This window comes from Parasteatoda tepidariorum, chromosome 9, assembly GCF_043381705.1.
Source record: "Parasteatoda tepidariorum isolate YZ-2023 chromosome 9, CAS_Ptep_4.0, whole genome shotgun sequence".
In the NCBI taxonomy this organism is placed as follows: Eukaryota; Metazoa; Arthropoda; class Arachnida; order Araneae; family Theridiidae; genus Parasteatoda; species Parasteatoda tepidariorum.
Window position 1 is genome coordinate 15,458,348 of NC_092212.1, and position 24,823 is coordinate 15,483,170.

At 30.3% G+C, this 24,823-nt stretch overlaps 1 protein-coding gene across 1 annotated transcript in view; it reads right to left on the reverse strand.

Annotated features, from left to right (window-relative positions):
• The window catches only part of LOC107454041 (voltage-gated potassium channel subunit beta-2), a 282,884-nt gene that overhangs the window by 157,226 nt on the left and 100,835 nt on the right, over window positions 1–24,823 (reverse strand). Inside the window, exon 2 of the mRNA XM_043046338.2 lies at window positions 13,922–14,029. Coding sequence (XP_042902272.1) covers window positions 13,922–13,965 — 44 coding nt within the window. The 5' untranslated portion in view covers window positions 13,966–14,029. The remainder of the gene's footprint in view (window positions 1–13,921; window positions 14,030–24,823) is intronic.

Consider the following 24,823-nt stretch of genomic DNA (forward strand, 5'->3'; position numbering starts at 1 on the left):
GACAATGCGACGGATTTAAGGTTATGTCAAGGTACGTCTCTTGTGAATATCAATTGATTGTTAGGTTTTCTCTTCTGAAATTACATTATGACGCATTCACATACATTATTAATACAAATACATTTTCCAGGGCGAGACGATGAGGCAACCACAAGCACTTCCACTGGTTCAAGAGGTCCACGAGGGAAAAATGCACAATATTAGCGTGATTACAGAGCACGGAAGCGAGCGGAGCAGCAAAAGGAGTCGTTGAATAGAACTAGTGATCCTTCTACGACGGCTGATTCTTCTACAATTAACGTCGCAGGTTGCGAAGTTTAACTTCTTCCGCGCGGAGGGACTCCAAGCACTATTTTTTCAAAATATATTTCTTTCAAAAAATTGAAATTTAAGTAAATATTGAGGTTTCGGAAGTTGTTTTTTCTCTCCAGTAATGATAGATGTTTCTGAAAGATGTCATTAAAATTGTATAACGGTAGAAAAACTCTTTTGGTAACGGTAGAAAATTAGATTGTTAATTCTAATTTCTTATATTATTGATGCCTCACTTTAACTACCATTAGAAAAAACTGTTTAAAAAAATACCAATTTGGTAGCAGTTTAAGAGTATGGTTATTGTCATGGAAATTAAATATTCCTTCTTAAATATTGTGAAACTGCAATTATTTTTTAAAAATTATTTTTATCGTGGATAAAATCAGAATATCTAAAAAGAACTTCTGTTGTATTTTGTTTGCTTTTAGAAACATTGAAATGTAAGTAAATACTAAGTCTTCGTAAGTTATTTTTTTTAAAGTAACGATAGATGTTTCTGAAAGATGTCATTAAAAATGTAAGTTTCCTACAAAGCATAGTTCTTTTCCGCCAAATAGATATTTTTTAAAAAAAGACTCAATATTCTGAAGGCAAAGAAAAAGAATCTATTTGCTGATTCGAAAAGGAATGTTGGCTAGCATATGTAATAAAATTTTACTTCACTGCCCTTGCACTCAAAGAAATAATCATATAACAATCTATTCTTGCGATTGTTATAGGCGAATCAATTAAAACTTCTAATATTCTTGAAATTATCATTGAAGTTTGCACCCAAAATTATCTTTTGTTAATGATACATTTATGATTCTTAAATTTAACTACGAAAAAAACCATTTAAAAAGAGGAATCAATCAATCAATAGAATTAAATTGCCTATTTTGGTGATTTATTTATTTAGCCCTTTCGTCACAAGCATCGTTGCTGACATTCTTACGATGTCTCCAAAGATGCCAACAGCTCCGGATTCGACAAAATGTTTTAAAAACGTTTCGAGAACTATAACAGAGGGTTCCCGCGGGTCTTGAAAAGTTTAAAAAGTGGTAATGAAAATCAAACAAATGTCGACATTTTAATTTCAGTGTAACCACCACTAAAAATTGTTTTCCAAAGAAGTATATATGCATGGAAATTCCAGATTGCTAAACCACGTAACGATAAAGTGCTATATTAAAATAAGAAATATATTCTAGCATTAACCTAAATTTACTACCACTAGTAAAATTTTTCAAGAGCTGCAAGTATAATTGGAGAATTTCTGTTACATTTGCTACTTTTTTTGCCCCTTGGGGACGGGTGATTCAGAAAGCATTCGTACAAAATGAGAATCAAGTTGTATTTAAATAAAAAACGGTAACTTAAATGTAGTCGTTTCTAATTTGACAGACTTACTTTGCTTTTACTTTAATTATTGTTAGTTTAATTATATATATAATCTGTGTTAATTCAAAGTATAACTAAATAGTTTTATTTTGAACAAAGTAATGGTGAACAAATAAATCAAACAATTATTACTCCTCCCACAAATAAATTGCTAAAGAAATACTTTGATTACCAGTTTACCAGTAGAATACCCTCAGTTGTAGACAGATCATGGGTTAGAGTTCCCTTGCGTCAGGTAAACCGTGGGAGGTTCTCGTGGTCTTCCTCTCCATGTAACGCAAATGCAGGTTAGTTCCATCCTCCACAAAGACAAATTTCTCCCAATGTTTCATCCAGGAGTTCCCTTGTCTTCTGGATCGGGTTCAAAATTACAAGGTTACGGAGTTGAACATTAGTATTCGTAAACCCAAAATTGGGTCGAATGTTCAACGACGGTTGTAAAATGAAATCAAAAATCTTACATTAAAAAACTAACATTCGAAAGTATTTCTCCGTCTTGTGTGTAAGAGCAAAGCCTCCACACGGTTTTTTATAGGTAGTCTGATCAGACCACTATGAAGGATATCCACTTACCGAACGAGTCATTTAATACAGAATATAGTTAAAATAAGAAAGTGGTAGCAAGTATATTTTATTTATGAATATTATTAGTTTGCCTTATTCACTTGTCAACCACTACAGATTCAATTCTTAAATATATGTGATAAATATCTGTCAATTACTTTTATAAAAGGTTTTGGGTTCATGCGCATAACTGGTTCACTTTTTGAACAGTCTGCGCGGACTACTTATAAAAGACCGTGTGGAGGCTTCTTGATGTAGGAGTTGATGGTAAAAGTCGTATTTAGCTGGCATCCACGCGATGTCCTGTGTTCGACTGCCGTATTTTTACTTTGTCATCATGATACTTTTTGATAATTGACCTAATTTGTTTCCATTTTGCCACTGACGAACATTCTAATGACCTATATTTGGATAATAGCACTATAAGTATATTTTAAATGCGCTTAATGTGTAACAAGTTTCTTCGGTTTGTTATATTTGAGTGAGGTATTTTATAGGTACAGAAGTAAAATATGTACACATTCATCCCCTCCTGCATCAGAAAGCTTCCACACGGTATATTATAAGTAGTTTGCGCAGACTAGTAAAAAAGTGAACCAGTTGTGCGCATGGAAAGCAGATTTTATTTTAAAAGTAATTGAGAGAAATTTGTGATATTTATTTGAGAATTGAATCTGTAGTGGTTTACAAGTAAAATAAGGCAATATTTATAAATTAAACAAATGTTTAGTATATATTGTATACCACTTTTTTTTAATTAGAGTTTTTATTCAATAATTCTTTCGTAGGGTGGATTAATTTCACATGGTTTGATCGAACCAACTTGAGAAATCTGTGTGGAGGCTTTTAGATGTAGAATGCGTCGCTACGGCGGATGAAAGGGTTAAATAAGAGTCAAATTATTTCCTAGTAATTTCTATCTATTACTGATATTTTAAATATTGAAGGATTTGAAAGAGCTAAAGTTTACAAGGGGAAAAATCAGCAAACACATTTGTTGAAAATCGGAATGATGGCGTCAAATCTTGGTCTTGGCGTTTAAATGAATCGAAAACAGTAATTTGGAAGGCACTGTTTGCTCTATCGCCTATTATATGCTTTAGTTTGTTTTCTGAACGGAACCACTTATATACGTCAGATATTCTGAGAAGCACTTTAACAATCATTGCGGAAATAGTTCTAGCAGACAGAGGGAAAAAAATTGAGCACTGGAGATTTAATTCCCCTCCATCCCAATATATAATTGATGCAGTGACTGGGCACAAATATAAAACACTTCCATGCTAACTCTATGTAAATAACCTATCTTTTATCAAGCAAATGTTTTGGAAGCTTTTACGTGGCAAGACTGTTGGCCCAATTTGAATATTAATATAGATGAATATGTAGATAAAAATAATTTTAATAACTTTACACGGACAACGGGCGTAAGCAATCAATCATTGGTTATTGCAATTACATAAATTTTCAGGCTTGTGTGCTTAAAATAGTCTTATAAACCTTCGTCAAATAGAAGAGGACATATAACGCAATAGGAGAGTCAACACCAAGAATTCGTTCAAAGATACTTACAATTTTATGTAAAATAAAATTATATATATATAGTGGTAATTAAAATTATTTCAAAGTTAAATTAAAAATTCAATAATTAGCACACTGCTGACCGGTCACGAGTTAACTCGTGTTTTCGTTAGCAGTAATCTCGTGGTGACTATTTTAAAAAGTGGGCGTAATTTTCCTTACTTTTCAAGTTTTAGTATTTAATTTATTATAACTTTACGAAACCCCACATATTTTCTAAACTCAAAGGTGTACCATTACATGTAGGTGAGTGTTATATTTTTTATCATGTGGCATTAAAAATTAAAAGTTTTTAAAGTTTATTTATATTGTTTTACTTCCACATTCGCATTCAAAACATTATTCGGGCACATGGGGTAATTTTCAGAAAAGTTGCCGGCCAACAATGTGTTTAATTAAAATGTTTTCATTTAAAACAGCGATTCTCAACCTGTGGGGCGCGCCCCCCTAGGGGGGCGCGAGCATACTAGAGGGGTGGCGCGAGAATATTCAAGAAAAAATATTATTTAAAAATTTGATTAACTGGATGAAGGGAAATCGCACATACACATAGAAAACAAAATACATTTCGACATATTTAATAACTTACTAAAGTGAAACAACTTATTAAATCAAAACTAAAGGTGGGGCGATAAGGGTGGCTTTGCTTTGAGGATTTTTCCTAATTTTCTGATTAAGTCTGTGAGGCTGAATTTTTCTCTAATATCTTACACCTATCTCTAATATATACCATCTATACTTTTAATTGTAAAATAAAATTTCATTTATTTTATAGTACAATTTCAAAATTGTAGTTTCTGCGCCTAAGGTTTCCCTCAGACTCCAAAGGTGAGCCAGATGAAGAAATCACTTTTTCACTTACTCAAATTATCTTCAGAAAAAGCATTTGGACTGGCAAGCGCTTTTTAAAAAGGCTTGCTGGATGGAACAAGTTTCCCGACTATAAGAAAGATATTTGTTTTTAGAGTGTATAATTTGTTTATTGATTTTACATTAATAGTTCTTGTGTGAAGTCACTAGCGATTCTCTTGAGTTAACTCATTAGAATTAATCAAGAATTTCTGAGTTGATTTTTTCAAAGGATTAACTAACACGAGTTAAATAACCATAATAGAGTTAACTAACCTAACCCATAACTAGTATAAAAATACTCAAATTTACAAGAAAATACCAGAATCGACCACAAAAACACTCATAATCACCACAAAAATAAAAAAATACCTGAAAAATTACTTTAAAATGCAAACAATANGTCTTTCGGGAGTCTTATGAAATGGGTTCCTAACCCACTCGTAACTTGCTATCAGTTTGTCGTCAGCAGGAAAATACTTTTTAAAATTCCTTGCCAGCATGGCTAAATGATTTTCAATGGTTGCAAAAACAACTTTTACATGTTCTTCTTCAGCCTTAAAAGTTTTAGTACAATTATCCACATTTTCAAACATTGTTAAGTTTTTTTGCTTTAAATTTCTGCCCCACAATTCCAATTTTTTACAAAAAGCATTTACTTTATCACTCGTATCCAACATATGTGTATTTACTCCTTGGAGTTGAAGATTCAATTCATTTAATTTCTCGAATATGACGACCAAGTAGCTCAATTTCATCACAAATAAAAAATAGTGAAAATTCTCGGTTTCCGGTCTGTTATCTTCTTCTAGGAAAATGGCGATTTCTTCTCTTAATTCATAAACACACTGCAAAAATTTCTCACACAATAAACATCTTGCCTCGCATTTAAATAGTAACTCTGAATATACTGAACCCATGTCATTACAAAGAGCGGAAAAGATTCTCGATCTTAGGGTTCTCATTTTTATATAATTTGCAACGGTTACAACAGTATTTAACACAATATTTAAACCAGGACTCATTTCTTTCGAAACCAAGCTTCTTTGTGGATCATGCAATGTGTCCAGATGCATTGAGGCGATTTTTGTTTTACAAGTATACTTTCGAACCTTCCGGATATTGAACGAGCACCATCGGTGCATATTCCGATGCAATTTTTGCATTCTATGTTTGCCTCATTTATAACATCATTTAAAATAACAAATAATGCTAGCGCTATTGTTTTGAGTTCTATTGATTTGCAGAAAAGTAAATAGTTCTACTACTGACATATTATCACAAAATCAAACATAGGTTTTTAAATGAGCATCTTTATTAATATCTGTTGCTTCATCAAACTGATTGAAAACATTTAGTCACGCAACATCGAGAAAAGCTGACACTACATTTTCAGCTGCATCACCAATTCGACAAGCAACAGTATTATTTGAAAGAGGTATGGACTGAAATTGTTTTGAAAAATTAACTCCAAACATAGTCTCTACAATCTCAATTGCTGCTGGCTTTTACTTTACTTTTGTTTTAGCAGTTAGTTAAAAATAATTTAAAGACAGAATTCAAAATACTCAATATACATTATTGTTGTATAAATTTTACTGTAAGTGGGGGGCGCGATGAAAATTATGATTGAAAACTGGGCCGCGAATACTGAAAGGTTGAGAAACGCTGATTTAAAACACAAACATTGATATTAGAATGTTTTCATTGATAGCACAACATTGATAACACACTGCTTTAAAAAAGTAAAAGAGTTTTGTTTCATTCCTTTTGCAGATTGCGTTATTTATCATAAGAAAAAGTAATTTTTTTAACTGATTTCAATTACATATGTTTAAGTGTAAAAAGCTTAAGTAAATAAATTTATGTTTAAAAAAAATGTTTTTTAAAAATTTACGCGAAAAAATATATTTAATATAAGCTGGTGTACATAAATACTTTCATAAAATAAATAAACAGTCAACTGGGATCATACAATTAATTCGGTACAGGATATAATACATCCTTTTGCTGTTGTTTTAAGTTTAACCATCTCTTAAACTGATTCGTGTACGGATTGAGAAATAATATTCTTATTTCTGTGCTAAGCACTGTACAAAGTCTTTTTTTTTCTTCCAATTTTTATATCTCCATTGTGCATAATATAGTATAACAGAGATGCCAACTGCTCCGGACATGCCGAAATAATTGGAAAAAAATGTAAATAACTACAAGTAAATTTTGCATATATTTGACTATTTTTGCTTGCTTTTTAAAAGGTATAGCATGACATAAGTATTTATTAGTTCTATTCATTAGTGGAGAATTATATCAACCTACAAATTATTTAGAAATAGTGGTGGATAAAAATCTACGAAATTGGATATATTAAACCAAGAATCACAATTGATAAACTACCACTTTGAAACATATATTTGCTGTCCACAGCAAGTTGGCACCTCTGGTATACTTATATGCATACATAAAGATTCCGTAATCAATACAGTTCAGCAGCAGTGGCTTAGGGGATAAAGGGCTCCCTAACAATGAGAGAACCCGGGTTCGAATACCAGCGACTGCTGGTCGATAAGAATGATACGAGCACAATGATGACTTTAAATACCCTCAGTGGTGGACGGATCATGGGTTTCTGTACGCTTGCCGTGAGGTTAACTGTGGGAGGTTTTCATAGCTTACCTCCCCATGTAACGCGAAAAAGTCTTCTACTAAGGCTAGTTTGTCCCAACGCTTGATCCAGGAGTTTCTTGTCTTCTGGATTGGGTTCAAAGTCACAAGGTTACGTAATTGAACAATGGCAGTCGTAAACTCAAAATTGGGCTGACTATTCAACGACGATTAAATAAAATGAAATAAATAAATAAATTCCTTTAACATATATTTTTAGACTTTTAAAAAAAATTAATGCAAATTAGAAGTTGCAAATTTATATTTAAATGAGAAAGAGCAAAGTCTGACGGGTTTAAAAATATCATATAATAGGAATGTGTTTTAAATAATCTCTCTCAGCCTCATACACGAATCGCTTTTATTTTAACACTTTAAGTTCTTTTTCCCTTAGATTGACTTCGATAATGATTTTTTAGATTTTGATTCGAGTTGTAATGGAATATAAATTAACGAGTATCCACGAACATGTTTTATTTTTTTACCTCAATTCGGAAAATAATTATTATGGTCAATGAATAAGGAATCCCCTGCATTTGCATTCAAAACATCAATCCATCGTCGAGCTGCATTGTCATTGTCTTTTAACTAATCCACGAAATTAAAATAAATTTTAATTAAAAAATGAATGCTATTTCTTTATTTCAATAAAATTACATTGCATTTCATCAAAACTTTTTACACTTCCTTGACTCTCGTATTTTAGTGAAACTAATTAGGAAACTTTGAAGAATTTTAATTTCACTAATTGAATAGCGTCACAGTTATGAACTCGCTTTCAAATTGTTTCCCAACGAAAAGGACATATTTTAAAGCGAAGTGCACTTCGCATTCACATCGCATAAGCAGACTAATACAGCTATTAAAGCTGAAGTAATGCAAGTTTCATTCTGTATTTTAAAGCTCTTAATCAACTATGGGATCTCGGGATTTATGTATTGTGTAACAATTAGATGCAAAATGATATATCGATGCAATTTCCATCGGGATTTGAAAGATTCGGTCGGAAGCTTCATGAGATTCAGCATCGACTGAAGGTAGTTTTAATTATGCATTTGAATTAGGAGAAGATCATTGATGGAACTCCATTTTAAGCAATGTTTAAATTTCTGCAAGGAGTATAATGAAGTTTGAAATTTACTAAACACGATATTTTTACGTTTCTTATAGGTAATTGTGAATTTCTCGAAGTAGTTTAATGTAGTTTGAAATTAACTCCTTGCAGAAAGTATTTTAACACGATATTTTTATGTTTCTCATGGATTGTTTTAAATTTTCAGCAAGGAGTATAGTGCAGTTTGAAATTAACTAAATACGATATTTTTATGTTTCTTATGGACTGTTTAAAATTTCTGCAAGGAGTATAGTGTAGTTTGAAATTAACTAAACACGATATTTTTATGTTTTTTATGAATTGTTTAAAATTTCTGCAAGGAGTATAGTGTAGTTTGATATTAACTAAACACGGTATTTTTTTCATTTCTCATAAACTGTTTTAATTTTCTGCAAGGAGTTTAGTGTAGTTTGAAATTAACTAAATACGGTATTTTTTCATTTCTCATAGGCTGTTTTAAATTTCTGCAAGGAGTATAGTGCAGTTTGAAATTAACTAAACACGATTTTTTTTCGATTCTCATAGGCTGTTTCAAATTTCTGCAAAAAGTATAGTGTAATTTGAAATTAACTAAACACGATATTTTTATGTTTTTCATGGACTGTTTTAAATTTCTGCAAGGATTATAGAATGGTTTGAAATTATTAAACACGATATTTTCACGTTTCTCTTAAGTTGTTTTAAATTTCTGCAAGGAGTTTAGTGTAGTTTGAAATTAACTAGACATGATTTTATTTTCGTTTCTCATACGCTGTTTTAAATTTCTGCAAGAGGTATAAGTGTAGTTTGGTATTACTAAACATGTTATTCCTACGTTTCTCATAGGCTGCTTTAAAGTGCATTATAATTATAAAAGATATTTTCTTAAAGAAAACTAAAATTACTAAGAACACTGAAAGAAGAAAATTAACATGAACTTAAGTGGCATTTGCCCCGCCATCTTGGATTTTACGTAGAATTTTTATTTTGTGTTTTCTTGATATTTTTTGTTTTTAACGAACTTTTGATGTTCTTGTATTACCAGAGAGTACAATATCTCTCAAAAAAGGTAGACATCAAAGGAGTCACTATCTTAGATTAGGAGAATCAGCACTTGATAATTTTTAGAGCTCCTAAGGAAATTTCCTCAAAACTTTAAAGCAATTAAATGATGCGATTTAAAGCAATTAAATGATGCGATTTAAAGCAATTAAATGATGCGATTGATGACACTGCACATTTCCCAGTTTTCAAATTTTTTAAAATTCAATTTTATTACAGTTTAAAATGGGGAAAACTGATTTGAAAAACTTCAAGAATTCCATTAACATTAATTGCATCAAAACAAGGATACTTATCAAATTTCTAAAAACCGGCAACTGTATACAATTCAACTACCTATCAATAACTGTTAATAGCAGAATTGTATTGGCATATAATTTTGTTAGAAAACATTTATATAGAATTTAATTTTTTCGCTTTTAAAACGTAATTAACGCTAATTTAAGCTAATTAACGCTCTTTATATCTCAAATTGTGAATAGGTGGCGGCCTCGTACTTTACATGCATCGAAAGATACGGCCAAATAGAATAAATATCTATTTTCAGCTTATTTGTGAAAATTAAAAAAAGAGGATTAAAAGCATGCATCTATAATTTTCCCTCTCGGTTTCTTACCGTGGGAGCAATGCTGGGCTACTTAAGTGGACTCCATACCACGGCAGAAACTTTTCATTGAGAATGCTCTTTCATCTCCGTAACTAATTAAAAATTTAAAGTATAGAAAAAGTGAGTTCAGACAGACCTAGAGTGAGCCATGAAGTGTCAATTAGTGAAAAGAAACGTTCAAAATATTAAAATACAAACAAATTATTGGAGAGATTTTCTCCATTGCGTAATCCTAAATTATCTTCTCATAATTTAGTTTCATTTTTATGTTTTGAAAATTTCTTTTCGCAGTATTTGAAACATTGCGGCTTACTCCACGTTTGCCAGAACTCACTTTTTCTGTACTTTAAATTTTAAATTACTTATGAAGGTAAGAGAGAATTTGCGATGAAAAGTTTCTCCTCTGGTATGGCGGCCTCTTAATAGGGTGCCTCTGAGAGAGTGGTCAAGAAATCTGCGCATTTGATACCCGAATGACGAAAGTCAATATCCGGATTGGCATAGGAAAAAAAACCCCTAATGTAGTATTTATGGATGATTTCGTGTATTAATGACAACAACGACGCATGTGACATTTGTTTACTAAACATAAATGAAAGTAAAAAATGTTTTAGTACATTTTGTTTTTAAATTTGTTTTATGTATTTTTTTTAAATTTGTAATAAATATGCAACTAGCAATAATTTTTTTTTTGCATATAATTTTTTTTCTTTGCACAATAACACAATAATGACAAATATATGTTCCATTTACGAACATAGTAGAAAAATAGAGAGTTTCAAAACATCTATGGATGCAGGGAGGCTATTCGATTACCTATAATACAGCCTCAAGAAAATTTATAAATAAGATTTCCCATTGCTCATAACTTGTGAAATAAAATGGAATTTATATGCATGTAAAATTTGAGCTAAAAATAACGTGATAAAGATTTCTAAATTTGTCATACAGTTACAAATCTATATATAAATTTCTCTTACACGGCGACAAAAAAAGCCTCATTACACATCTCCGAATGGCAACGCTAGAAAATCGACCAATGATTGCCGCTAAAAATGTCACATGCCAAATCTAGCTCAGTTGGCTCAACATATAGCGCTTTTAAAAACGGAAACTGAAATAACAATTCAGTTGCCGCAATCTCATACTATTAAGCTAGGCAGAAGTGAGTAGTCTTTGTCGATAGATCTCTATTTTAGTATTTTGTCGAAAGCGCTTTTTTTCACGAATTTATATATTACGAATTTATTTGACGATTTTTGATTTATATCACGAATTTATTTGTTTTATTATTGTTATTAGTTATTCACTGAAAAATGAGTCTCAGTTAATGAGTCTTTATTTGAATTCAAATTTATTTTAATGACTTAGTATTTACTAAAAAGATGTAATTTGTTTTTTTAAAAAAAAGTTGTTACATGGATTTGAATAATTGTTTTGAATTCCTTTAATTTTGTGCATTTGCAATGTACCCAAGTTAGTAGCGAGCGAAGCGAGGTTGGTTTGCAAAGCAAACTATATGAGATTGTGTAGCAATTTCGGGGGTTGGCGAGCGCTAGCGAGAAGGGGGCGCAGCCCACTAGTTTATAAATAATCCTTTAATTTATTGTATAAATGAATACAAATAAGCTTTGAAAACTGATATTTTCTTTAAAAGTCAAATATAGTTATTTGAAGCGAAACTTTTGATAAAGCGTCTCCAAAATTCACTTTACAAATGTAACTCATCGAGTATTGAGAGATAAATATTTTTTTTTCACTTCCCAAATCTGCAACAACCAAAAAATACTACTGAGTTTTCTTTTCTTACTGTAGCATGTTCTTATTCATATCATCAATTTGAAGAAAAACAACCTTTTCTGAGAAACGAAATTGCTTAAACTCGTGCTTTTCTGTGAGATGCTTTTAAGTTAGGTTAGATAAACATGATGTTTGCCAGAACCGTGTTTAAGAAGGAATAAAATGTTCTTTCAGGTTGCGTTTTTTATTACCAAAGAAAGTTCTGTCCAATTTCAATTCTAAATTCAATTTATGACACTCGTTTTATTATGTTAGCACGTGTGGTTTTTTATATTCCTTTCACAATTGAAAACGAGTCAAGAATGATATGTAACGGCTTTAGTCGCGTGAATTTTATTCTATTTCGACGCGTTTTGAGCATTAAAGCGAAAGCAAATAAATACATGACTTAGAGCGTCAACGATGTTTAAGCAGAAAATATTGAGGAAGAATTCAAATAACTCGTTTTAGAATGCTTAGTAAATATATATATCAAACACATAAACTTCACTAGCATGGCTACTAACTTGCACGGTCCTGGTGAAAACAAATTAACAGTTAAGCTAATGGTAAAAATTAAAATTAATTAAATTAATGAAAATTAAATTTAAAAAAATAATAGTCATATTTTAATGCATAAATATTGATTTTCGAAGTTTTTTAAAAAAGTACTTACAATCACAATCCATACAGTGTCTGTTAATTATTCAGTTATCCGTTAATTATTGGCAAAGTAGACTGATTTTAAGAATTCTCCATTCTTCCTACATTAATTATTATTTTATTTCCACTATAAAAAACTTTTCCAACCACCGTGGAATTTCCAGTAGTAAATAAACTGTAGCAAAAAACCCTAACAGAAAAAAAAAATTAATTGGTTTTTCTTCAAACTATTTTTCTTAATTTTTTAATGGTTACCGTGCATTTTATTGCTTTATGTTTTGGATTTAAAAGTATTAAACTCAAACTTAATTTTTGTGGTCATAAACAAGGTTTAGGCTCATCGGGATATGAAAAGAATGCTTACAAACTAAGTTTAAAGTGTCTCTTTTTAGAGTGTCTCTTCTAAGTTCAGAGTGTCAATTAATTTAACAATTAATTTTACGATATTACCCAAAGGACAGAGCAACCTGTGCTCAGGAAATTTTGCGATGAATGCTCAGGGATGGAGCGATCAGGAAATGTTCAAGGGATAGTTCGATAAATGCCCAAGGAATAAAACAGTATTACGCAGGGAATCGAGCGATTAATGCACAGGGAATATAGCGTATAATGATTAGGGGATAGAACGATGGCTCAGGGGATAGAGTGGTTAATACTCAGGAGATATAGCGTAGAGTGCTCAGAGGATAGAACGATGGCTCAGGGATTAGAACGATGGCTCAGGGGATAGAACGATGAATGCTCGGAGAATAGAACGATGGCTCAGAAGATAGAGCGATTAATGCTCAGAAGATATAGCAAAGAATATTTAGAGAATATAGTGATTAATGCTCAAGAGATAGAATGGCAAATGTGCTCAAAGGATTAGACTCATGTCTCCCTGAGGTGACACAGGTTTGAATTCTAGTGTTGGCTGGAAGTTTCAAATTCTGTTCTCGGCTCGCACCGACCACAGTACTGAAGTAAAATATCACAAAATAGACGGATACGGGTTAATTCCATAATTAAAAAAAAGCACTGAGATTAGTTTGCCCCAATAATCAATCCACTGGGTAATGTTCAAAATTACAATGATATGGAGTTAGAAATTGACAGACGCAAATTCAAAAAATGAGTCGACTATTCAACCCCGATAGTAATATAAAATGCGAAATAAAAAAACATTTTATCAAGTTTGAGATCACAGATATTATAAAATATTTTCTACAAAAATATGCACAATATGCTGCCGTTGTAAAATTTTTGATTTTATCAACGAGGCCTCAATGAAACCAATTAATTTGAACATACATTGGCCTTTTTTGCACCTGACTTATTTTTTTTCGATTTGTATGAAAAATAAGTTAATTATAGATTTTGCTCACCTGTTCTTCAAGTTTCCTTTGTTGTAGTCCGAGTCAATGTTCATGGAGAACACGCTGAGGTGTCTGGGGAGGGTGGATGAAGCATTCAGACAACTCAACACTTCTTACCTAGAATTACATCATCATGATTATTTAAGATGGGATGAAATGAAAAAAAATGTGATAGGCATGCAAAAACACAAAGAAAAAAATTTAACATTTTATGGAAAAAGGAAACTAAAAAAAGGAAACGATTCTAGTTGAAAAATAAGAAATGACTTCCTATAATTTAGACTCAAAGACAGCAAAAATAATTAACTAAAGAGAAATTAAATCATAAAAAATACTTAAACAAAAAAAACCAAAAAAATATTCTAATATTTTTTTATTTTTAAGTTACGTGTTATTCACAAAGATATTATAAATTTAATTTCTCAATTCATATACAGATGCACATAAATCAAAGGTATATAATGACGTAACAAAAAAACAACGAGAATAATAAAATTATTTAAAAATGCACTCTTAGTTGTGGAGATATAATTGTGATTTTAAACAAATAACTTCAATTTCAACCAGACAATGCTTGTTTTTTAACGAAAACGGAACGTACTACACTTAAAGATTTATTTGACAATAAATAATTTGTCTAACTATATGTGAAGTCAGATGAAGAAAGCTTCAAAGCAAAAGAAAAAAAAATGGCGTGAGAAACATTAATGGTATCCATGTCGCGGCTTTCGAAATGATAAGTTGGCCCTAATGACCATTCAGTAAATAAAGATTTATTGTATTAAAATAAATATGCTTAAAATAGATGTAAATAATTAAATATACTTTAAACAAAATGAATCAGCAAAGGACGTGCCATTTTTAGTGATCTAATCAAATCCATTGCTCTTGTCATCCATTATTTATAATTCTTCCTTTCTCAAGAACGAATATTCTCTTTATTTATCGAAATATGTCGCCAAGTCTGGACTTCCGACAATTTCTGAGTCTAGATTTAGACGAATTCTGCACTAAGTGAGCACTGACCTCAGTGCTGACATTAAATATCCTCAGGGATCTTGGGTGAGAGTCCCCTTGCCATCTCGCTAACCGTCGGAGGTTTTCGTAGTTTTCCTTTCCATGTAACGCAAATACGGATTAGTTCCATCAAAAATTCCTCCCCGAAGGCAAATTTCTCCCAATACTTGATACAGGAGTTTCCTTCTCTTCTGCATTGGATTCAAAATTACGAAGATATAAATTTGAATATTTTGAAGTGCATGGCCGATTCTTTGCAGCGAGTAAAATTTTCTTAAAAAATACTTTTCTCAGAATTTTAGAATTTAAATTAATTTTGGGTAATAGGCTTAATGAATTTATTTCTCCCGTCAGTCCCAGAAATGGTTTAACACCACTAAAAAAAATGCTCGTAACAAAAAGGCTAACAGAGAGATTTCTCCCTCGTGAAACTTTCTGATTATATATATATATATATATATATATACTGGAGTAAATATTTTTATTGATAAAGCTGTTTAAAGAAAGTTTCTTTTTAAGTCAAAAGTCAAAAAAGAAATGGCCGGAAAGGGATTAAATGTGCTTCGAATGTACTTTAGTTCTCTTTATGAAGCGAAAGTTTCAATGCTGTGGAAGAGGATAATATACAAGTGAATGATTCTTGAAAGCAGAAACTGCAAAGTTTCGATAAGAGAGATACTTATCAAAATAGAAACACTTTTAGAGAAGAAATATTATTGGATAGAGGTTTCATATTTCTTGTTTTTTGTTTTATGCTTTCATGAAGTTAAGAACTAAGTTCCAGCTTATAAATCCGAAGAACGTTATTTCATCTCGGTTTATCCGATACAAAAATTGACTGTTTTATTTTGCGAGCATACACCGTTTATGTCAAAATCCGATTGCATGGCTTATGGTCATATGGTTAATTCAAGTCCAATAAAATGCTGCATGGAATAATAATGCTTGAAGCATGCTTACCCTACTTAAAGATTTATGACCAAATTGTACTGATTGAATGTAAGGAACGGATGACAAGAAGTTAACTCTGGATATTTTTAACGTATATCTGGATATTTTTAACATGGTGTCGCGCTTTGCCAAAATGTAGTGAAACGGACCACAAATTTTGTAGTAATAATGATTTATTTTTATAGCTAATGTTAAAATATATAATGTTAAGAGACATATTTGGTAGTAAAATTGTTTTGAGTACAAGAAAATGTATCAGATCGGAAAGCTTCAATATACTGGAATAAAGATGTTGTGGCTCATAGGATGCAGGATTTTGCTTCAAGATAAGGGGATTCAGGTTCGATACCCAGCAGTGACTGGTCGAAACGGATTCGGCTCTAAGCTCATACAAACCGAAGTGTTGACGTGAAAACATCCTCAGTGGTAGACAAAGTTAGAATCTCCTTGTTTCTCCATTCAACGTAAATGCGATTTAGAGTGGTCAAAAAGTCTTTCACAAAGGAAAGTTTGTCCTAATGCTCGATCAAAAAATTCTCTTGTCTTCCTTGTTAGGTTAAAAAAAACAGGGCTATAGAGTTAAACATTGATAGCCGTAAAGTAAAAAAAAACAATGCCCAGAAATGTCAACGTACGCAGCTAGGAACGCTTCCCTATTATCAACTGTTTCTTTGTGTGCTTCTCAACACTTTACAAGAAGAAGCGGCCCTAGCGGCGTATGACTAAAATTCCAGGCATGGGTTCCTACGTAATTTTAACCCTGACGATGCGTCCGTACATTTCTAGACGTTTGCCGCAACATTTATACAATTCCCTATCATATATAAAGTTCTTAAACTTGTACATTTCTTTAAAAAGTACACTGAAAATGCTTTTAAAAAAGTACTGTAGCTTGAAGAAAGAAACAGATTGTAGATTTGAAATCAATGATGCGAAGGTATCTAAGAACTGTTAAAAAAAAACTCATACAATAGAAAAATTATGTTCCCAATATTATTAACTTAAACTCACGAAGGTGAAGGAGATAGTTAGATTTTGTCTCATATTTTTCAATTTAAAAATGAAAAATTGCCAATTAGTTTCCAAAGTATGTCATTTAAAAAAGTGTTTTCTTTTTTGCATAAAAATTTACATAAACATTTTATTATTTACATTAAAATTTGATGATATAATAATAATTTTTAAATAAAATCTCTAAAATAGCGTTATTTTTTATTTTCTTTTAAAAGCTTAATAAAACTAAATGAAAGATATTAGTTTTCAAATTAAAGGAAAAAGATATTTCAAACAGGAAAAAAAACATACAAACTAATTACGCACATTTTTCCATAATTGAGTTAATCTTCTTTTAGATAATGTTAGTACAATAAGTTTCAAGTATTCTTAAGGCGACAAACGGGAAAGGTTAATGAGGCTACTTGTTATGGGATAAATAAGAAGTTTTTTTTCTCTGTATGCTTATTTAATAGGCGCCAAACCTTACTAAATACAAAAAAAGGATTTTAAAAATCGCTGCTTTATGCATATTTGACGCGTACAGGACAATAGAAATGCTAATTTGCGTGACCTGTGTGAAAAAAACTGATTTTTATATTTTGCAAAAATATTTGTTTTTGTTATGCTTTTTTATTTCTAAGATTAATATAGTCTATTCTTTAAAGCAATATTTGAATGATGTTTAAGTTACTGTAATCTATAAATTCTCTTGACGGAGAAATTAAAGTGTTTTATCCATTTTTACATGCATAAATATTTTAATACTCGAGTTTTTTGTCTGATTAATAAAAAATTCTCAACTCAGTTTTCAGCATTTTATCTAATCAGAAGCAAAAAATTTAAATTTATAATTTAATTCGTTAAAACGTTTTTCTAATTTTAGAAAAAAAATCCATAATTCTAGGTAATTTTTACTGAAGTGCTTTAGTAATGAGTTTGGTAAAATTAACAATAAAATATAGTTTTATAAATGTGATTAAATTTGGTAAATGTGACAAAATTTTATAGTCGCATTGTGATATTTTAGATCATGGCGGTAAAAATCAATCATTTGGTTAAACTTACTTTTCAGTTTAGTATTTTTAACTAAATGTTGGTAATAAGAACTACAATTATGAAAACCAGAAAATCCGGTAAACCGTTAATAATTGAAAGGAAAAGTTACCAAAGTATTGGTTTAAATATAGTAGATTTCGCCTTTTTTTAACCAGTATTTTATCATTATTATCAGAAATTTCATTACCATTCATTGATTTTTAAATTAAAATATGGTAATTTTACAAAAAAAAAAAGTTTCTCCGTGCGAAAGAGAGTACGAAATTAATGCATATATCAATTGACGATTGACAAACTAATGTGTGTATCAATTGACGAAATTAATTGACAAATAACTTTATCATAAAGTAAACTGCTGGTTTCGAAACTTTTCATGCTTAATTAATAGAGAAATCAAAGCTACATGATTTAAAATATTCATTTCTTTCAGGTGAAAATACTAAAAAGTCTTGCTTCCCCTTACATACATATTAAGAATCCTGTTTCTTACATTTCTTTAGTAAAGAATATTAATTACTTATGCATACTAAAATGTGCATTCAAATATATCATGTACGAATTAAAGTAAAAGTAGGAATTTTTTCATTTCATGAAAGTTAATGGTTACCATTTTTATTCATTTCCGACATCTCATTCAAATTGAACATTCATTTTCAAATTAAAGACCCAGCCATATCGCATTTAACCAAGTGAAATTTACCTTGCCTTATTCAGCAATCAATTCTGCCCTTCGCTGAATTCTGCCATTCGCTGAATTCTGCCATTCACTGAATTGCCGACCAAATGAATAGGAGTAGTGAAAATTGAGATCATTAAAATTGTACCAGGTTTTCCAGGATGTAGAGAGGAGGATTTAATGATTATTCTTGGACTAATTCAGATAACACTGAGAAAAAAAAATTTTTTTGTTCCAGTTTTAGAAGTATTTGATCTTATTTCATTCGGGTGTGGGGATTTTAAATCTGAAATTAAGTTTGTTTGGAAAACTGCAGATGTTTTTTAAAAATAATCTTTTTAGTTTAGTTAATTTCTTTAATAATACGAAATAAAACAGTGGACTAACCTTGAATGGAACTACCCCGCATTTGAGTTACATTGAGAAGAAAAGTATGAAAACCTGTCATGGTTAGTTTCACGGCAATGAACTCTAACTCATAATCCATCTACTACTGAGGATATTTTACGTCAGCCTTGTAGTCGCAGCCAGCCGGGTACGGAGTTTGTATAGACCAGCATCCGCTGGGATTCGAACCCAGGTTCCCTCATAGGGAGGCATGCGCTCTATCTCCTGAGCCACCACGGCTCTTATGTTCAATAATTATTCAAAATAATTGATACACTTTTATGCTAACACAATGAAAGCAATTTATTTTTGCTACGAATGCTCAGGAAGATTTTACAAAGCAAAATTGTTGTTGGTTTAATATGGATGATCATGTTTGAAGCTTTTAGAAGGAGTATCTTTTTTGCCCATGCAAAAATTGCATCGACAAAAAAGAACCTAGGAAGTTTAAAGCTGATTTCTATTTTCAATGACATTAAAATTATAAAAAGCATTCTCATATAAATATTGCTATTGCAAGAACGATATCAAATTCTGATATTGAAGCTATTAACTTAAGTTAATAACTTATTAAGGTTAATAATTTGAATTACTAAAGTTATAACTTGAACGAGAAGTTAACAACTTATAAGAAATAAGTTATTAACTTCCAACCCCCATTTTGGTCATCCGAACTTTGCATGGGTAAAAAATGACTATTATTAATAAAACCGAGTTAATGGGAGATAAATCCCCCTCAGCCTGCCTAATCATAAATCAAATTAAAAGTATTATTTAATCAACGCTTTGCAGTACCGGAGAGATCAATTATTGGCGAATTACTAAAAAAAGGAGAATGTCAAAAGAAAAGACAATTCAACCAACCTCACGATACCTTTTGTTAATATTTAAATAATTTGGTTGAATATTTAAAGTCAAATAGTACATTGGAAAGTAAAGTAAGCTTAATAAAATAAATGCAAATGTTTATTGTGGTAGAAGAAAAAAGGGTTAAAAATAGATTTTGATGTTCAGTTGTCTTGACAATGAAAAATAATTAGCTACATACTTGCATTGAAATAAAAAGTTTGCCGTTATATTTACTGAGAATCGAAATATTCGCTCTTTATAAAATTGAATTAACATTAATTAAATGATTTAATTATTTAAAAAGGGATTAGGAATAATTAAATTTATGAAGTAGCTTTAAAAGCTAAGTAATATGTAATGCCTTATTGTGACATCACAATGACATCCTTTCCAAAAGCTTCAAGCATGATTATTGGAATCATGTCAACAGCTTTGCATTGTAAAATCTTCCAAAATATTTTTGTTGCTAAAAGGAAAATTGTTTACATAGAGTTAGTACAGAATTGTTTCCATTATTTCGATCAACACAGCAATCACACTGTCAAACTATATTTAGTTTTAAGTTAATAAGTACGAAAATATATTTTTCAGTACAAAAAAAGTGTGTTAGATTCAAAAATTTTTTTAAATAATTTAAATAAGAAATTTTCAGTACAGAGAAATTTAAAAAATATGTTTTTAGTACAAAAAAAGTGTACTTATGTATTTTCTAGTTTTCTGGTGTATTAGTGTATACTTTTTCATGCTTAAAAATTTTTATTTTCACTAATATCTAATGCCTTAGATTGGCATCACAATGACAGCATTTTTAAAAGCTTCAAGCATGATTATTGGAATTATGTCAACAGCTTTGCATTGTAAAATCCTCCAAAACAATTTTGTTGCTAAAAGGAAAATTGTTTACATAGAGTTAGTATAGAGCTGTTTTCATTATTTCGATCAGCACAGCAATCGCAGTATGAAATTATATTTAGTTTTAAGTTAATTTAAAAGTTTACAAATACATTTTTTCAGTACAAAAAAGTGTACTTTTTTATTTTCTAGTTATTTAATATATTAGTGTATACATTTGTATGCTTACAAACTTTTATTTTAACTAATATATAATGCCTTATAGTGGCATCATTTTTAAAAGCTTCAAGCATGATTATTGGAATTATGTCAACAGCTTTGCATTGTAAAATCCTCCAAAACAATTTTGTTGCTAAAAGGAAAATTGTTTACATAGAGTTAGTATAGAGTTGTCTTCATTATTTCGATCAGCACAGCAATCGCAGTAAGAAACTATATTTTGTTTTAATTTAATTTCAAAGTTAAAAAATAATATTTTTCAACACAAAAAAAGTCTACTTTTGCATTCTCTAGTTTTTTTTATATAGTGTTTACTTTAGCATGCTTAAAAACTCTTATTTTCACTACTTTGAAATTCACAAAAAGATATGCGAAGAATTAATCAATAATATTAAGAAGTACATAAGATTAAAAAAAATATTTAGTCTTTTTTTTGTTATAAAATTTTAAAGCAAAAGGAGCATTTTATAATGTATAAAACAACGTGTATAAATAATGTATATGCTTAAGCGTTTTTTTTACCCAATTTCAAACTTCAGTCTATGTTTACGAAAATTTATTTGCTTGCGAAAGCCAGAGTAATTGCATTGAGTTGGAGATAAAAAAAATGAATTGTATAACTTTCTCTCAATTCTTTCGTGTTTATTTTATTTTCATCTTGTACAACATTACATGCCTTGCTTCATAGCGCGCCTTTAGTTATTTTTTTTAAATGTTTAGTTTATGCAAATAAGCAATCTGTTCTTAACTTTTTTCCTGTATGCATATATTTTTTTTAAATTGAAACATACAAGCAGGATATAATTTAATTCGCAACTGTTTCTTGCATTCCAAAGTTTTCGTGAAGTTAAAAATTTCTGTTAAAAAATAGAAAGAAATACTTTAATGATGTAATAATTATTCTTTTATTACAAGCATATGTAAATAGTTTCACGAACAAACTGGATATGCATTTTTTCATTTCGTTGAAAAATGTTTTTATTTAATACTTTTAAAGTTTAGGAATGTACGAATAAGATTTGTATGTTTTGGTGTTAGCATCAACAAATGCGACATTTTAAGAACTGGAAGTATTTAAATGGGGTAATGATTCATGTTCATTATTATTAAATCTAAGCAGAAACCGTGTTTTAATCTTGGCGGAATTTAAGAATTATTTGAAGAATAGTTCAGTAATTTAACAGCCTTCTTGTGTTAAATATAGATAACAGTAATTTGGGATCTTTTATAAAGTATTTAATAAACAAGGATAATTTATTGCAATGTTTATATCTTGCCTTTTAAGGTTATAATTTCAAACACATCTATGTGCTTTAATAAGTGATTATTTATTCAAGTTTGCATTCTGGTTTTAATTATATACATACGTTATTTGTTAATATTTCATATAAACTATAGCTGAATACCAGCTTTTCGTATGATATGTACAAAAAGTAAATAATCAATTGATCGAAAATGATGGTATGGTTGGTACTGGTTGCTCGGAATGATGGCTACTAGCTCAAAACTGGAAGGGGAAAAAAACATATACTAACAAAATTAATAAAGCTAGCATCATTCTAAATTTGAGTTTGTTTATTATTATTGGTTGCCATTTTCGGTGAATGTACGTTATTAAATTTAATTGAGCGAAACGCGTTTATATAAGTTCATCGCATCAAAATAAAGATTAACTATATTCAGTATTTTTTGCAATGATGCTATCATTCGTGATCAACTCATGATAATAAACTCATGATAAAAAAAATCAACACATGAAAGGAAATACATCATAATCAAGCAATTTTATCCGATAATTGTCATTTTCGGTTGGCCATAAAAAAAACCTATAACCCCAGTACCTGTATACCCATATTAGAATACTTGTTAGAATTAAATATCCATATTAGAATACTTGTTATCTATAAAAACAACACTCCCGTAGTACCTATTACAAACATTAATTATTGTATTATTATATAAATATTTATTATTACATAATTATTTTCTATTACATAATTATTTATTATTATATAATTATTTACCATTATATAATTATTTGTTATTAATAAACAAAATGTTCGTGGAGGTCTACATTTTTTTGGCAACATTTCGATAGCGTCCGGCTAACTGAAAAATACTAAATTTTGTTTTCAAATTCCTATTATTGTTCTTTTTATACATATAATACGTATTTTAATACATATTATTGCTATTTTTGTTACATATTATTACTCTTATTAATACAAGCTTCATAGGTTCGAAATCATAAAAAACATTTCCCTACTGGATGATATATTCCATAAACATGCGTACTCAAAGAACATAAAAGTATTTTATTTCGGACTTTTGTAGAAAACTGTATTACTTAGATTGAAACCAAAATTTGTTTTAAAATATTATAATGACATCGCGGATTTCATCAAAGTTGAACGAAATTTGTCTCCATTCCAAGAGGTACCAAATTTTACACTTATAATCCCAATCCTTCAAAAATTCTTCATTACATATTATTACCCTCACATATACTAACTTCAAAAGTCCGAAATCATGCACAACAATTCCCTACTGGATGATATATTCCATAAACATGGGTACTAAAAGAACATAAAAGTATTTTATTTCGGACTTTTGTAAAAGACCATATTGCTTAGAATGAAAACTTAAATTTTCTAAGATTTGGTTGCAACAAATATTTAAATATATCTCTGACATTTAAATCAAAGGCAAATTTACGTCCTACTTAAAATTTATTAAAACAGATTCTGGAAAAGAGTTCCCTTTTATATTCAACTATTTTCAAAAGTCCGATTCCAAATCGCATGGTTTGGACGTTTATTAGAAGAGATCAAATTTTTCACAGGAATAAGCACTCCACATTTGCTGATTCAGGAAATCAAGAAATGGGTACGGCAGGAATTTCACCCTTGCGAGACAATCTGGAGTTAATGGCATTGGTGATTTCGGATTTATTTTGAGATATTTGTTCCTTTTCTGATCCCTTTTCATGTAAAATAAAGCCTCCGCGAGAGAGAATTTGCGAAATTAGAAATGTGGTTCGTTTGCAAAATAAATTTTTTTTTTGACTCGTTCTTAAAAAAATATGTAAAACAGTAAAATGGAAAATATGAGGTTTACATACTAATTTTAGAATATGAGGCTAGTTTTTAAATCAAATATATATATATACATAAAAGTTCAGAATGTAGAAAAAACAAGGGAAAAATTACAGAACAATGAAAAAAGGGAAAAAAAGGAATAATAATAAAAATAAAAATAACAAAAAACCGAGAGGGAGGAATAAAAAAAATAAAATTTATAAAAATCCGGAAAACAAAAGATATAATCTTTTTATCAGCTCACACGATTAGAATGGTAGAAATTACATAAATCTCGGTGAGCTGCCGCGAAGCGGCATTAACCGATCCATCTGTAGTAGTAATTCGATGATGAGGAGTAGTGAGGTGGATTGGAGATGGGGGGAAGAGGTGGTGCTTAGCACTACAAATCGAGAGTGTATTTCGTGTGCTAGGGCTACGTCATATCCCTAAGGAAAAAGGCAGTGATTGGGCTAAATTTAGTGTTGTCGTCAATTAATTCAATATCTAGGAGTGAGTTAAAATTGCTGGTGGTACAGGTTTTTGCTTCATCGTAGAAATTTTGGTTTAAATTTTTTATATAGACGTTGATGTCATCAATTTTAAGATCCCTTTTTATACTATTATTGCTAATGCATTTAGGGGCGCCGACGAGTCTTCTTATAATCTTCCCTTCTGCCATAGAGAGTTTATTTTTTAAGTGATCACTTAGAGTGTTAATGGCGGGGCAGGCATAAGTTAGAATTGGCCTAATTGCCATTAGATAGACAGTGCGCTTGCATTTTAAGTCTAAAGATGACTTCGAGTTTAATATGGAGTTGAGGGCCCAAT